Source organism: Lynx canadensis, chromosome B3, assembly GCF_007474595.2.
Source record: "Lynx canadensis isolate LIC74 chromosome B3, mLynCan4.pri.v2, whole genome shotgun sequence".
Classification (NCBI taxonomy): Eukaryota; Metazoa; Chordata; class Mammalia; order Carnivora; family Felidae; genus Lynx; species Lynx canadensis.
The window spans coordinates 141,597,848-141,613,344 of record NC_044308.2 but is presented as its reverse complement, the minus strand read 5'-3'; the positions used below and the strand labels follow the sequence as shown (position 1 = coordinate 141,613,344).

The 15,497-nt window shown below is 60.6% G+C and overlaps 1 protein-coding gene across 1 annotated transcript; it reads left to right on the top strand.

Annotated features, from left to right (window-relative positions):
- The first annotated feature begins 173 nt into the window (after positions 1 to 173).
- Positions 174 to 14,624, top strand: SLC25A29 (solute carrier family 25 member 29). The gene is given in 6 exon segments (XM_030319977.2): positions 174 to 495; positions 6,075 to 6,118; positions 12,250 to 12,333; positions 12,688 to 13,179; positions 13,182 to 13,250; positions 13,252 to 14,624. Coding segments are annotated over 6 exon segments (855 nt in total). The 5' UTR covers positions 174 to 461; the 3' UTR covers positions 13,384 to 14,624.
- Positions 14,625 to 15,497: the final 873 nt, after the last annotated feature.

Below are 15,497 nucleotides of genomic sequence, written 5' to 3'. Positions count from 1 at the left end.
GCGCCTCCCCCGCCCGCCACGTCCACCCCCCGCCTGGCCCGCCCCGGACACGCCCAGCCAATGAGGCGCGGCGGCGGCGCGCAGGGCCCGGGGTGTTGTCCGCGCCTCGCCCGCCCATTGGCTGCGCTCCGCACCCCCGCGGGAGCCGGCCGGCAGGCCCGAGGGGCGGGCGAGCGGCCCGAGGTGCGGGACCACTGGCTGCGGGCGGACGGCCGCGAGGGCGAGCGAGCCGGCCGGCCAGGGACGGGCGCCGGCGGAGGACCCGCGCTCTGAGCCGCCGCCGCCGCCGCCGCCGCCGCCGCCGCCCCCTGCCCCCGGCTGGCCCGGGCTTCGCGCCAGGAGGCGGCGGCCAGGCCGAGTCCCAACCGTGCGAGCCGGCGGGACCCCCGACGGCCACCAGCCCGGCGAGGGGCCAGAGGAGAAGGACGGGGAGGAAGGGCAGCCTCGCCGGGGGCCCGGCCATGGCGCTCGACTTCCTGGCTGGATGCGCTGGGGGTAAGCAGGCGGGCGGCGCCCACCGGGACCAGCGCGATCTCGGGAGGCCGGAGCCAGGCGTGTGCGGGATGGGAGGCCGGCTCACCCTGCGGGCGCCGGGCTTTCCTCGCCTGAAGCACGGGGGTAACGATGCTCTCGTCTCACGGGGCTCTCGGGGACGTGCCCAGACAACAGGCCGGGAGGGCGTCTAGCACGCCGTCCGCGAGGACAGGTGGCGTTCGAGTCCTTCGGGGCTCGTCCAGACGAGAGGTCTGGGGCGCCGGGGCAGCACCGTGGCTTGGCCAAGTGGGGGACCGCCAGGAGGACGTCCCGCCGCCCGGTGCGCCCCGCTCGCGCGAGGCCTCGGGCGCATCTCCCTCCCCGGTTCCCGCATCCCCGGCCCGCGCCCGCGGCCCCAGAAGTTGGGGGCTGGCTCCACCCCCTTCCCCGCAGGTGTCTGGGCGGGGCTGGGGCCACAGGAAGACCCCCTAGGGGGCTGGCCTTGGAAGGCCCGGAAGGGCGCCGGCGGCCCCTAGGGCGCCGAGTCATGCTTTGGGCATGCCTCACCTCCCTAATCCGTTCAGGGAACTGCTGGCGGGGGGTCCCACCCGGTGGCGGAGTGGGCCTGACACGCGGTGTGGGCTAGCCCTGTGCTCACGCGTGCGTGTCACCGGTGCGGGGCACCTTCACCCAGACCAGGCTGCTAGGGTCCTCCCCAAGCCTGTGTCCCCGGGAGGGCCGCTGTCAGTGTGCAACCCAGGATATGCCATGGGACGACCCTGGGCTTGGAGCCAGCCGGGCGCTTCCCTGTTTGGCCTTTAGCTTCTTTGCTTTTACTTGGAGAGCTCATTTATTTAACGGGTGTTAACTGCGAGCCGGGTTATGTCATTCCCCAAGGAGCTGACACACGAGCTGGCTGCATGGCCCCAGGCCTGGTCCTGCTCTGATGGTGGATGTCCCTCCTCCAGCACCTGAAATTGCTCTCACTGTTTATCCGCTTGGGTTTGGCGTTGGGCACCCTGGAGGAAGAGGAGTGACAATGGCCTGGGGCATTTAAGCCTCTGATTTCAGCTTCCTGCTCTGGGCAAGAAGAGACTGGTGGGGAGGGCAGTGTGCCAGGGAAGCGATGTGTGTCAAGAGATTTAAGAACTTCCCAGCCTGTTACCCAATCAGGCCTCAGGAAACCACCGGGCTGGAGTCTGCTGAAGGGGGAAGAACCCCAGGGTCTTTCGTAATGCGTGAATTTCTCCCAAGCCCAGGCCAGAGGAGACAGGAGCGGGCAGCCTCTGCAGATCCGGGTCTCAGCTCCCCTGTTCCCCTCCCCGCTCTGGTGACTGCAACCTGCCACCACCCTGCTGGCTCCTCCTGAGCCCCCAAACCCTCCTCTACCCACCCCGCAGTGGTGGCACAATGAGGCCGGACTGCCCCACAGCCAAAGCCCCTTTCCAACTTCTTGGGGAATGTGGGTTCTTTCCCCAGAGGAACAGGATTCCTTCTGATTTCTCCCAGGTGTCCTGGGAGCTGTGGGGTTTGAGGTGGAACTCATCCTGAGGCCAGGCCTGCTTAGGGACCCACCCCACCCCTAGACACACGGGTTCAGTCACTGTAGGCTCTGTGCCCAAAAGGCCATGCCTTCCACTCTCCCTCACCGAATCCACCCAGGAGGGATCCTGTCCAGGCTGCAGGGTTGGGGCAAGGTCAGGGTCCAGCTCCATGCGGAGCTATGGGCCCCAGCCCCTTCCCCCAACCCCCAACTGCCCTACTCCCACCCAGGGGCAAGCCTGGGGCTGCTGGTGGCACCTACCTCCCTGCTGTGAGTGGAGGCCTGAGTCTCCCAGGCCGGTGAGGATGGCAGTGGCTGCCACAAAGCCTCTTTGTGAGGGTTGTCGGCTTCCGCTCCCCTGAGATCCTCTGCTGGTCTTATGTGACCCAGGAGAAACCTTGGCCTTGAGAAGTGGAGGGACTAGTAAGACAGTGACCTGATTGTGTCCCTGGCACGAAGTAGCCTGTGCAGAGGGACTGTCTCTAGGAACTGGGCGCGGGCCGCGCCCCCACCTCAGCGCCTGGCCCTGGAGGTCCCCTGCCTCGTTACTTCGGCTTGGGCTCTTTCAGACCTGGACCCAGAGCAGGGGGACGACGGTGCTTCTCCTGGGCAGCCTGGGGTCCCTCTAGATTCAGATTCCTGGGAGGGAGAGCGGTACGTCACCTCTGATTGGTGGAGTGTCGGGTCACGTGTTCAATTTCACCCGCGGGGAGGTGGGACAGGTGCCTTGATTGACGGCATCCCGGCGCTCACGTGGTAGGAAGGTCAGAATGTCTGCCTTTGCTCCGCACCAGGGGGTCAGTCCCAGGCCTGCAGCCCGCCAGCACCCTGTGCCCCGAATGGGGGTCTCCCTGCCACGTGCATGGATAGGAGGAGGCGCGGCTCCGCGGTGGGGCCGGGAACCCTGTGTGGGGAAGACAGGTCTGCCATCCAAGTGTCTCCTGCAACGCCTGCCTCCGGGACCCTCGCCCCCCACTCCTACCCCAGAGGGCCCGGCGGTGCCCCCGAGAAACCACCGTGTGTAGGGCAGTGGGCACTGGCTGTGGAGGTGGGAAAAAGGATCTCCTTGTGGTGCCTCAGCGTCCTGTCCGGGCGCTGGCCTGGAAGGGCTTCCCCGTGAGGTTAAAGGGCAAGGCTTCGTAGGACTGGAGGCCCTGATGGAGGCAGGCCCACTCTGTTCCTGTGAATGGAGATGTCCTGGGTGAAGGCACTCAGCCCCTCCCCTGAGGGCATTGAAATCAGCCTCTGGAGCAAGTGGCAGTGCAAATGGCTGCCATTGGAGGTCTTGGGGGGGCCTCCCAGCTGAGGCTGGGGGGGGAGGGGGAGGGGAGGGGGAGAGGGTGGTTACCCCTTCCATCCTGGAGGCTGATGAAGGCTGGAACCTGAGAAGTCTGGGACCAGAGCCAGGACCCGCCACCCACAGGAAGGGGACCCCCAGCATTTCCGGCACCAGCTTCTTGGGGACCCCACAACTGGGCCTGGCTGCAGAGGGCATGGAGGTCCCCAGGGGTCCGCAGCTGGAGAGAAGGGAGGTCAAAACAGCATACCCCCAGGCAAGTGTCAAGTCTCTAAAACCCAGGGAAATCAGAGCCCAAGAAAATAAGTTCTAGAACTAGGCTTCTCAAATTTAGAAAATTCACAACATGCTATGACAGAGAAGGTGGATCTCAAAAGATAGAAACAAAGTGTGTCACAGAGGACCAGAGGCACGGGCGCGGAAGTCTTGAGGGAAGAGACACCTCGGGGAGGTCTTTTCATCTTCCTGTGAATGTTAGGGGTTCCAGAAGGAGAAGAAGGTCTGGAGATGAAGATTACGATGAATAAACGATAGTGGAAACTTCCTCTGATCAGAAAAAAGGCCTGAGTGTGCAGAGAGAAAGGGCTGGTGTACCAGGCAGGGGTACTTAAAAAAAAAAAAAAAAAAAAAAAAGACACACCCTTGGCATCTCCTGGTGACATTCCTGAAATCTGCAGATAAAATCTCAGAGGCTTCCCGATAGAACGCATAAATTACTGACAAGGAGCAAAAAACGTACCGGCAACGGATTTCTCAGCTGTGGCACCAGAAGCGAGAAGATTCTGGGACACGGCCACCCTAATGGCCTGGGCCTGGGAGCCTCACCAGAGCACAGGACCGTTGTTCCCAGATGGTGTTACAGAAATAGACTCTGTAGGCCGTTTCCTCATGTGTTAACCTCCAAGGAGAGTAATCAAGAAAGGCTCCAACAAAATGGCAACTGATCGGGGTAGAGACCCCAAGAAAGGGGGTAGAGGGGAGGAAGTGAGGGAACAGTTCTGAATCTCGTGGGGTCTAAGTGGGGTAGAAGAGGAAGCTATCAGAGTTGGAAACCTTGTTGGGGCAGCTCTTACTGGGCAGGGGGAGGGGGAGGGCAGCAAGGCGGGGGGCAGAGAAAGCCTGGGGGGGGGGGGTGACGGTTCTTGTCCTGTTTCCACATAATGATTAAAAGTAAGAAACAAGAAGAAACCTTTAGCCGAACTTAGACACTAGCAGAAGGCGGAGAAGTGGCGGGTGGCCCGAACCAGCCAACATGCAGAAAGACAAAGGGAAGAAATAAGCCATTCACGTAAAATGAGATGGAGTCGTGTCAGATGTCCCGTCTCGGCAGAACCGGAGGCGCCTTCAGACGGGAGCGGCGGTGAGCGGGAGCTCGCTTCCAGGAGCATCGAAAACAAGGGAGTAGGACCAGGTTGAAAATTAACCGTCACCAAACCATGCCAGGCGCGCGCAACCAGGAGGAAAGCGGGACTGGCCAAGTTCGCGTCAAACACAGCGGATCCTAAGGTCCAAAGCATGAGACAAGGTGAGGGGGACGCACGACAACATGCAAGTTGTAAAGAGGCACGGTGACTCCCGCTAACCGCTGGGCGCCCACCACCCTGATGAGCAGCCCCAACGGGGGGCAAGAGAGGTGAGCGGGGAAGGAGGAGGGCTCCAGGCCCGGGAGGTCTAGGCTGCAATCCTCGCCTCACCACTCTCTCGCCACGCAGCGTGGACATACGACTTCCTTCGGCCTCAGGTCCCTCATCTGGAAAATGGGCTCATAGTCCTTTCTTTACATGTGAGAGGGAGAGTTAGTCCACATGCAAAACTGAGAACAGTGACCGGCAGTTAGAGACGTTAATACTGTCTTAATTATAAACACTCCCAGCGGTAAGAGACCTTTAAGAGATTCACACACAAAATTCTAGGGAGGAGAGCGTGGGAGTCGAAGCCACCTTCACCTCACTGAGCCTCCCTTTCTCCTTCTGTGAACGGGGTCACGAGGTGCCTGATTCCCAGCGATAGTTACACCTGAACAGCACTCAGGACTCAGAAAAGGGTTCAGAAGCCAATTTGGACAGTGATGAGCCTTTGTCCCCTGAGGTTTTGGGGTTTTGGCAGAGGCTGGACCGATGCATCCTTGCGCGTGATCACAAAGTCCCGAGCAAACTCCCCGGGTCCCAGGCGGCTCCCACGCGGGGAAGGGAGTGGCCAACCAGTGCCTGTGCTGCCTGGGCCCTGGGTCAGTTTTGGGGGGTGTGGGGGGGGGACTTGATGCTCTCACCTGCACAGGCAAGGGGAGTGAGCCACAGACCCCGAGTCCTTTGGGAGCTTGGCCAGCTGGTGAGTGGTGGAAAGAAAAGTCAAATCTGGGTGGCCCTCTGACCCCAAGTCCACAATCCCTGGGGCGCCCCCTGCCACGCCAGGAGGTGTTTGGAGCAACGGGACCATCTCAGAACTAGCGTGTGCGGCTTCCGGGGGCCAGCTGTCCTCAGGCACGCGGACCAGTCAAGTGCAGTGGGAAGCGGGGGCTGGAGAGACCGCAGCGTTGGGTTGGACAGATCCAGGCTTGACCTCAGGGATGTCATCCCCCACACCCCACTGCTCGTGCAGGCACGAGGATGAAGGAGCCCACAGGGTGCCTGGCACACAGTAGGTGCTTGGTAAACGGCTTTTTCCCCTCCAGTCCCGTGGCTCCCATGGGGTCCTTGCAGGAAGGCCCCTGTGCTACAGGTTTCTGAGGCATTTGGGTGACATGCCCCTTTCCTCCCCCAGGTGTGGCAGGCGTGCTCGTGGGACACCCGTTTGACACAGTCAAGGTGAGTCTCTTGTCACAGTTTACTCTCAGGTCCTTGGGGAGGGGCAGACACTGGACATGCGCGGGGCCGGGACGGCTGGAGTCCCCTTTCCAGTGACCCCCCCCCTTTTAAAAAAATACTTATTTTTGAGAGCGAGCGAGAGAATGAGCGGGAGAGGGGCAGAGAGAGGGGGACAGAGGATCCAGAGCAGCTTCTGCGCTGGCAGCAGACAACCCGACGTGGGGCTCGAACTCACGGACCGTGAGATCATAACTTGAGCTGAAGCCGGACACTCAACCGACTGAGCCACCCAGGCGCCCCCAGACATCTTTTTTTTTTTTTTTTAAGTTTATTTTTTTAAGAGCGAGCGAGCATGAGCGGGGTAGGGGGCAGAGAGGAAGGGAGAGAGAATCCCAAGCAGGCTCCGCATCATCAGCACGGAGCCTGATGTAGGGCTCGAACCCACGAACCGGGAGATCATGACCTGAGCTGAAACCAAGAGTCGGACACTCAACCGACTGAGCCACCCAGGCGCCCCCAGACATCTTCTTGAAAGAAAGAGCAGTTCTGGGGCGCCTGGGTGGCGCAGTCGGTTAAGCGTCCGACTTCAGCCAGGTCACGATCTCGCGGTCCGTGAGTTCGAGCCCCGCGTCGGGCTGTGGGCTGACGGCTCAGAGCCTGGAGCCTGTTTCCGATTCTGTGTCTCCCTCTCTCTCTGCCCCTCCCCCGTTCATGCTCTGTCTCTCTCTGTCCCAAAAATAAGTAAACATTGAAAAAAAAAAAAATTAAAAAAAAAAAAAAAGAAAGAAAGAGCAGTTCAGAGAGAAAATGCAGAAATACAGAAAAGCCAAAGCTGGTCAGTATTTCCCATGAACGTGATCTTCACGAGTGGTCATCATTGGCACGAAACAGAGTGTTTCCCGAGGGCTGGTGTCCACCTGTGCGGAGTGTGTGGCCCTGGGCCAGGCGCTCAGTTAGCCAGTTTCTCGTCGATAAACTGTCCAGATCCAGGTGGTCAGATGCTCAAAACAGAAACAAAGGAAATCCACGTCCTCCAGCTGGAAATTCCCAAATCAGAGTCTCTCCCTGCTGCTGGGGTCTTGTGTCCTCACACCAGTCAGGTCTGGACCTTTCCTTGCCGGCTCCCACCTGGGACTCAGGGCGAGCTGGAAGCAACAGGGCACTGGGCCAGACCTTGTGTCCCACTGTAAACACTGAGCTTGGCACCTCATCCTGCTGGAGCGAGGGTAGAGCTAAGGCAAGGATGTCATCCCTAGCTGGGGTTGAGGTCACTTCCTGTCCCCTCTTTTTTCGGCAGAAGCCAAGACGGTCACTGGCCAAGAAAAGGACTAGGAACTCAGGGGCTGCGGTTTCCTCCGGCACAGGCATGAGGGCCTAGCTTTATGTATTGGCTCTGACCTTAAAAGTTCTGCCCTAGGCCTTGTACAGCCCAGGCCTCCGGCTAGCCAATCTGCTGTGTGACCTCAGGCCAGTTGCTTGACCTCTCGGCCCAGCATTCTCGCCGGCAAACTGAGGGGTTAGGCAAGATTACGGAGGCCATCGTGGTGCCCTGTGCTCAACAGTATAGTTTGGGTTGCATGAAAGGCTAGTTCTGAAGAGCACAGATTTTCTTCCAACCCATCGTATGCAAGTTAGGGGGCAGGCGGAAGGGCCACGCTTTCTTGCCACACGGCGACCCCTGCCCTACACAGGCCTGCTGAGAGCCTGTCCACACAGCTGCCTGTGCACTGCCTAGCTGGCCGTCCTGTGAAGCCCGTCCACAGGCCAGAGCAGCCCAGGGCAGCCTGGCACTGTCCACATTATGCTTGTGGTCACATGTTGTAAATGCCTCTGTATCCAGCCAAGAAGTGACTCTCGATTCACTTCCTCAGCCCAGCTTCTCTGAGCTATGACAGCCTGGGCAGCCCCAGGCCCCTTCAGCTAGCCCTTGCCCCGCCCCAGGCTGAGGCTCCCCGCTGGGCCCCCTCATCAGTGCCCCCAGGCTGGGAGTACTTTGTCCTGGGGTCTCTGTCCCTCTAAGCCCCTGGGTGATTTGGGTGCAGGAGCCTCTCCACCCCACTGGGATCCTCTCCTTGGACCCCCTTAGCTTGCGCCTGGAGGGTGGTCTTTGAAGAAATCCATTGGGTGACTTTTTTTTGGCCACTGTGGCCCAGCAGCATCACATCTAGGCAAACCTGTCTTTAAAAAGCCAATCTCTTTTTTTTGTTTGTTTTAATTTTTTTTAATGTTTATTTATTTTTGAGACAGAGAGAGCGCAAGTGGGGGAGGGGCAGAGAGGGAGACACAGAACCCGAAACAGGCTCCAGACTCTGAGCCGTCAGTCAGCACAGACCCTGATGCGGGGCTTGAACCCACAAACTGGGAGATCGTGACCTGAGCTGAAGTCAGACACTTAACCGACTGAGTCACCCAGGCGCCCCAAAGCCAATCTCTTTTAATGTGTATTTATTTTTGAGTGAGAGAAAGATAGAGCAGGAGCAGGGGAGGAGCAGAGAGGGGGAGAGAGAGGAGGGGAGAGTGAGAATATTCCAAACAGGCTCCGCACCGTCAGCACAGAGCTCGACTCAGAGCTTGAACTCACGAACCATGAGACCATGAGCTGAGCTGAAATCAAGAGTCAGATGCTCAACCGACTGACTGAGCCACCCAGGAGCCCCAGTCTTCTTATGGAGAGGAAAAACCCGTCCCCAGTAATCACCACTGTCACCCAATAGTGGTGACCCCTCTCATTCTAGTTATGGGCTGGTACACTCATTTGGTTTAATGTAACGCTGTATTACTAATGGCCATTGTTTTTTACTGGCTACTTTCCATTATGAAAGTTAAACCATTCTCATTAAAAGAAAATTGGAAAATGTAGAAAAGCCAATTAGTGCCTTATACTGACAAATCTTTTTGCACGTTTTGTACACCTCCTTCAGGATCTTACCCTCTCCGTCACACTTTCTTGGTTGGCTTTCTATTACAAAAGTAAGGTAGGCTGTAGAAAAAAGTTTTAACCATCATAGAGACATATAAACTAAAAAGAAAAAAAGTCCCTCATATAGACCCTTCCCCAACCCTTGTTCAGATTTCTGTTTAGAAATCTGAGCAGAAATGTACTCAGACCCATATATATTCCTTGCTTTTAGCAAAAGGGGGGTTTCCTTCAATAGCTCTGTGGTGGGTTTTTTTGTTTTTTTTTGTTTTTTTACATGTCTTAATTATTTTTGAGAGACAGAGGGCAAGCAGGGGAGGGGCAGAGAGAGAGAGGGAGACACAGAATCCGAAACAGGCTCCAGGCTCCGAGCTGTCAGCACAGAGCCTGACGCGGGGCTCGAACCCACGAACCGTGAGATCATGACCTGAGCCCAAGTTGGTCACTTAATCGACTGAGCCACGCAGGCGCCCCCGTGGTGGTGGTTGTTTTAACTGAAATTTGACACATGTAGAAAAGTGCACGCATGCTAAGGGTACAAATCTGTGAATCCTCATGAAGCACACACCTGGGAAAGTAGAACAATGTCCCCTCCCCCCATCAGGAGCCCCCCTAGTCCTCCCAGCAACGCTTGCCCTTTCTCTGGCCATCCACTCTCCTAACTTCTTTTTTAAAGTAAGCTCTGTGCCCAACGTGGGGCCCGAACTCATGACCCCAAGATCCAGAGCTCTTCGGACAGAGCCAGCCAGGCACCCCCACTCTCCTGACTTCTCACGCCATGGTCCCGTTTGCCTCTGCCCGAACCTCATGTAGTTGGACTTATGCTCCAGAATGCACGAGGGGACACCTGTGTCCCACGTCGGTTCATGCTGTCTCATGGCTGGGACATCCGCTGTGTGTTCCCAGACCCTTGGGACTGGGATTTGAGTCCAAGATTTGGCTTTCCTCTTCTTCTCCCAGAATCAAGCCCCTGTCCTCAGACACACTACCTTCACACCTGTTTCTGTCCGAAGGTACTTTTCTGTCCTACTGACTAGACACGACTGTAATCAGGGATGCTGGGGGTAAAACCACTTTCACCGGCCAGTGACCAGCCCAGGGCGGGGGCGGGGATGGCGAGGTGGGTGGGGGCTGGCCCCGGGGGCTCCACGCCCGGCCGTGCTGTTGAAATTTTGTGTTGCTTTAATGGCCTTTACTTTCTGAGCTAGGTGCTGCCTCCGTCCATAGCAAAAGTGTAACTTTGTTGTAGGTGAGCGTAAGCCTCGCCCTGGAGAGCGCTAGTGAGTAGACCAGGTGAACCGGACCCTTCTCTGCCCTCGCCGAACCTGACCCTGGGCCTGAACTGCACCCTGCCACGCCCCTCCTCCTCACCCCCCCAGAGTCCCCTCCCTGAGGAGCAGGGGACAGGTGAACTTGGCCCAGCGCAGGTCATGGGGCGGGGACCCGGCTGGGGCTGGTTGGGGTCTCTCAGCCGGGTGGAGAGTTGGGAGCCCTTCTGGGCGTGTGACAATCACCACTTGTCCGGGAGCGGGTCCACCAATCCGAGATCCCGTCACCCCAAAATGTTCACCTCAACTCTAGATATTACAAGACCTGGGCCCCATTTCACCCCCAAACCTAGTCCCCCAAGACACCTGGCCAGCAAGCACTCGTCCCAGGTCCGGGGGTCAGAAACAAAGGGGAGAGGGGCCTCTGCGCTCCCTGTGGGACCCGAGCCTGGCCTGGGCCTGGGCCTGAGCCGGTCCAAGCCGCAAAGACTGGAAGCCGCTGTCCAGGTAGGTGTCTGAATGAAAGCGCAACCCACAGCGGGGACGGCCGTACTTCCTGTCACTTCTGCTACCACGGCCCACTCGGTGCCCGTGTTGGGGGCTGCGCGCGAGAGAGAAGTGTTCCAGGTGGGACGCCAGACCACGGAAGGGAAAACGAAAAGCCCTCACGGCACAAAAACCACCCAGAGCGGCGCTCAAGGTGATCCTATGTGATCACTGTTGGACAAGCACTTCTGCCTTTCTCTGAAAATCCACCCCTCCCCCCCACCAAGAGCCGGCAGCAGCAGCCAGCCACAGGGTGCGCTCGGTCGTCAGCGCCTCTGGGGGCCGCGGCCACCAGCCGCAGAGGTCCTCCTGTGCGGAGATGGTACGTTCGTGTTCTTAGAAAACGTTCTTTTGTAAGTGCACTTAGCCATAGAAGGCCCACTGGAGGGCTCACACCAGCCAGCACCACCCCCCCACACACACTCTGGCCCCCACCAACGCAGACGAGCTGCCCATGTCGCTGCAGAGGACAGACAGCCTGGGCGGAGTTGCAAAACATCTCAGCCTCAGTCTACCCATCTTTGAAATGGGAGGGACAAGCGCACACACCTCGGCTGGTGATTCCAACGTTAGGCCCTCTGGTGCTGCTAGGCACAGGGTGGCATTCATGCCATGGCCCTGGCTGTGGTGATGATTGCTGAGTCCGTTCCTGAGAATGTGACTTAACCTAGCTCCCCCCCACCAACCCCCGGGACCTGGATTCCAAGTTCGGGAAATGTGCTCCCGCTCCGAGCCATGGGGCCTGAGCGTCAAGCCCAGAGATAAGCTCTGGGGTCAATCGAGAACACGGTTTTCACAGTAAGAGGTTCTGGACCACAGGGCTCCAAGGGTGGCTGGGCGTGAGCCCCCAGGCCCCGAACGTGGTGACAAGGTCCTGCGGTCGCTAAGGAGGCCATGAGCTCCTCTCCTGTCCCTGCTTGGTGAACTCACGACCACTATCCGCACAAGCGGCTACTGGCAGAAATCAGGATCCCTCAGCATCCGAGCCTCCTTGCCTTTAACACCCACGGAGGCACTGCCAGCCCCTGACGAGGGGAGCTGAGTGATAAGAATTGGGTGAGAAGCCCCCTCGGCACGGGCCATGGTTTGCCACCGGGACGGTGGGGAAGTCCGGGGAGGTGCATCGTGCAGAGACAGTGCCACAAGAAGCCTGGGACGTCTGAGATCCCGGGGGCCCTCTACCCCCTGTGCAGTTTGCCCACTGACACCCCCTCACTGAAGAGGCAAGGACGCCTGGCTCTGCCCCATCCTGGAATCCCAAAAGCCACGGAAGGCTGCTTGGCTCCCTGGCGCTCCTGGAGAGGGAGCCTCCGGGGCCGCCCCGAGTGCTGGGCCGCGGCAGCCAGGAGAGCTCCAGCCCCGCCCGCCCGCCCGCCTTTCACGGGGCCCTGTCCTTCCAGGTACGGCTGCAGGTCCAGAGCATGGAGAGGCCTCAGTACCGAGGGACCTTGCACTGCTTCCAGTCCATCGTCAAGCAGGAGAGTGTGAGTGGCCTGGGCCTGGGAGGTGGGGGGAGGGGAGGATGAGGGTGGCCCTGAGACACCGGGCCTCTAGGACGTTTGGGGCCCCAGACCACAGAGCGGGAAGCGAAGGTGTCAGCGGGACTACGGGCACATCAGCACTTTGGAAATGGGAAGGTGTGAATGCCCAGACCTCGGACATCGGGGACACTGGTTCTGGCAGGATTCTGCTCGGTCCTCCCGAACCCGCGGGCTGGGCTGGGGCCGCCCTCTCCCCCCCCCCCCCCCCCCCCCCCCCGCCTCGCCTCGCCTCCCCTCCCCTCCCCTCCCCAGGCCCCAGGCAGGAGCGCACCTGACGCGCGTCTGTGTGCCCCGCAGGTGTTGGGCCTGTACAAGGGCCTGGGCTCGCCCCTCATGGGGCTCACGTTCATCAACGCGCTGGTGTTCGGCGTGCAGGGCAACACCCTGCGGGCCCTGGGCCGCGACACGCCGCTGAACCAGTTCCTGGCCGGCGCGGCGGCGGGCGCCATCCAGTGCGTCATCTGCTGCCCCATGGAGCTGGCCAAGACGCGGCTGCAGCTGCAGGACGCGGGCCCGGCCCGCACCTACCGCGGCTCGCTGCACTGCCTGGCGCACATCTACCGGCAGGAGGGCCTGCGCGGCGTCAACCGGGGCATGGCCTCCACCCTGCTGCGCGAGACGCCCAGCTTCGGCGTCTACTTCCTCTCGTACGACGTGCTGACGCGCGCGCTGGGCTGCGAGCCCGGCGACCGGCTGCTGGTGCCCAAGCTGCTGCTGGCGGGCGGCACGTCGGGCATCGTGTCCTGGCTGTCCACCTACCCCGTGGACGTGGTCAAGTCGCGGCTTTGCCAAGGCCGACGGGGGTGCGGGGCGCCCCAGCGCTACGGCGGCTTCTGGACTGCGTGCGCCAGAGCTACCGCGCACGAGGGATGGCGCGTCTTCACGCGCGGGCTGGCGTCTCACGCTGACCTGCGCCGCCCTTCCCCCGTCAACGCCCCCGCCACACTTCGCCACCCGTCCCCGTGGTGCTCACGTATACGCGCGCGGCCCTAGGCCCGGCCCGAGGGCGGAACGCTGTGCCCGCCCCCGTCGGGGCCCGGCCTGGCCCAAGCCCTCCAGCCTGTGAAGGGCCGGCGCGCGCGGAGCGACCCGGGCTCCCGGGACCGAATCGGGCCCGGGGCTGGATCCCACGCGCCGGCCGAGGGGCGCCCTTGGGCCGCAAGGCTCCACTTCGTGCGCGGTGTCCTCGGCCGTGAAATGGGGGGCCTCACACCCGCATCGTGCCACTCCCCGAGCGCAGAGGCGGGCGCCCCGCGGCGCCCCGCGTGCACCGAGCCCCCCGTTGCTGTTACCTGGGGAGTCTTCCGGAAACCCAGCCGACACTCCAGCCCTTTCCTGGGGTCCGGGCCGACACCACCGCGGGGTCTTTGATGATCCACCCGTGGGCTAGCCAGTGACTAACTCCACCCGGCAGAGCCCCAGGGACACTTCTTGGCCACCTGTCCGTTCTCTGTGTTAGGGACAGAGGGGCAGCTCCACATAACTCCTGGTGTCCCAGAATACTCTGCCGGTACCCCCCAGCTTCTCCGGTTGGCGCGGCTGGGAACGCCGTTACTGCTGCCACTCCCACTGGAGGGTGACCTGGGGGACCCGCTCAGAAGCTTGGGGCCGGCTGGCGGCTCCGTATCAGCCTAGGGGCTGGGGGACCAGCCACTGGCCACTGGGACGGAAGATGGACAGTTAAGTCCAGCTGCGGAGCGGGGAGGGCTTGCCACCCTATAGTCCTCAGGCTGCCCGTCTATATAATGGGGACACGGGTCAGCTGCTGTGTGGGGCTCTGGCCCGCTACCACTGGCCAGTTCCCTAGGGTGTGCAGCGGTCATCGGGGACGTGGGTACAGGAAGATCCCCACTCCCCAGCAAATGAGGTCTCTCCCAGGGAGTCGTGCTTGGTGTTCCCGTGAGGCCACAAAGGAAGGGCTGTTCGTGGGCACAGGTGTGGCCAGTGTGGGCCCCTCTGGGCCAAGTGGGATCCGAGCCTGTGAGCCTGGGGCAGCCCCAGCACATCTGGAACAGCGTGGCCGTGTGTTTGGACAGGGAGGCGGACGGTTTTGCACAGGTTGGAAAGGACTGCGGCCTCCTTTGCCCTGAGTGGAGCTCAGCCTCTTGGGCCATGTGATACGTTCTCCCAGGAGGCAGACTGGGGTCAAGGATGACCAGACTCTAATCCTATTCTCGTGGTGTCATTGCTGTATAGAAACCGCTGAAGGAATAAAATATTCTTTGTTTTCTTAAGAGGCATGGCCTTGTTTGTGTATCCCAGAGGAAGGGGCTTCGGACCGGCCTGATGGGGTCTGTGCTCTGGGGCCCTGATGGCAGCCCGAGACCGGGGGGAGCTCCAGGGTACATCTAGACCCTCCGTTTCTCCGTCTGCAAAATGGGACTAACGTAGGCATGAGGATTATCAGGTGGGTAAACTCACAAACATGCCGGACGAAGTCTCAGCCATTCAGCAAATGCTCCCAGATGTCTGCGATTTCCCAGCAGTTTTCCCAGCCTGCGCCCTGTGCACCCTCCCCCCAGGCTGGCCAGGCGCTGTGTGCTGTGAGCCCCTCTGGGGTACCGAGGTGTGGTAAGGGCACAGAGAGGGGACACTCGCTGAGGCCAGAAACGGCCTCCTGGAGGAGGGGAGGTCTGAGTGGAGCTCTGAGAAGTGAATGGATCTGCCCATCTGAGATTAGACCTACCCCAGCCTGAGAGGCCCGTGAGGGCTCCCTGGAGGAGGCCTCGTTTGCCTAACGGGTGTCTTACTGTCTGCCCACCCTCACTTCTCACCTTCCAGGAGGCAGTTCTGGGTGCCCTGAGTCTCGACAGCTACCAGCCAGCAGTCTCTTTGCTTCTCAATTGCTTGAGCCAAGAAGCTTCTGCCTGACTTCAAGGAAGGGCCCGAGAGAGGACCGTCAGCTCTCCTGTGCCTTTACACCCTGTTCGGTCCCCCGCATCAGCCCGCGACACTGAGCTCGACTGCACAGGCTGGCTGGTGACCCCAGGGTGGGGTGTTCTCAGGCACCCTCACGGGCTCCTTCAACCCAGCGGCCCCCCAGCCCGGCGGCCCAGGCAGCACCTTCCCCCCGGCGGGGCCCCCTGGCCTCTCTCGCTTCTGTTTCC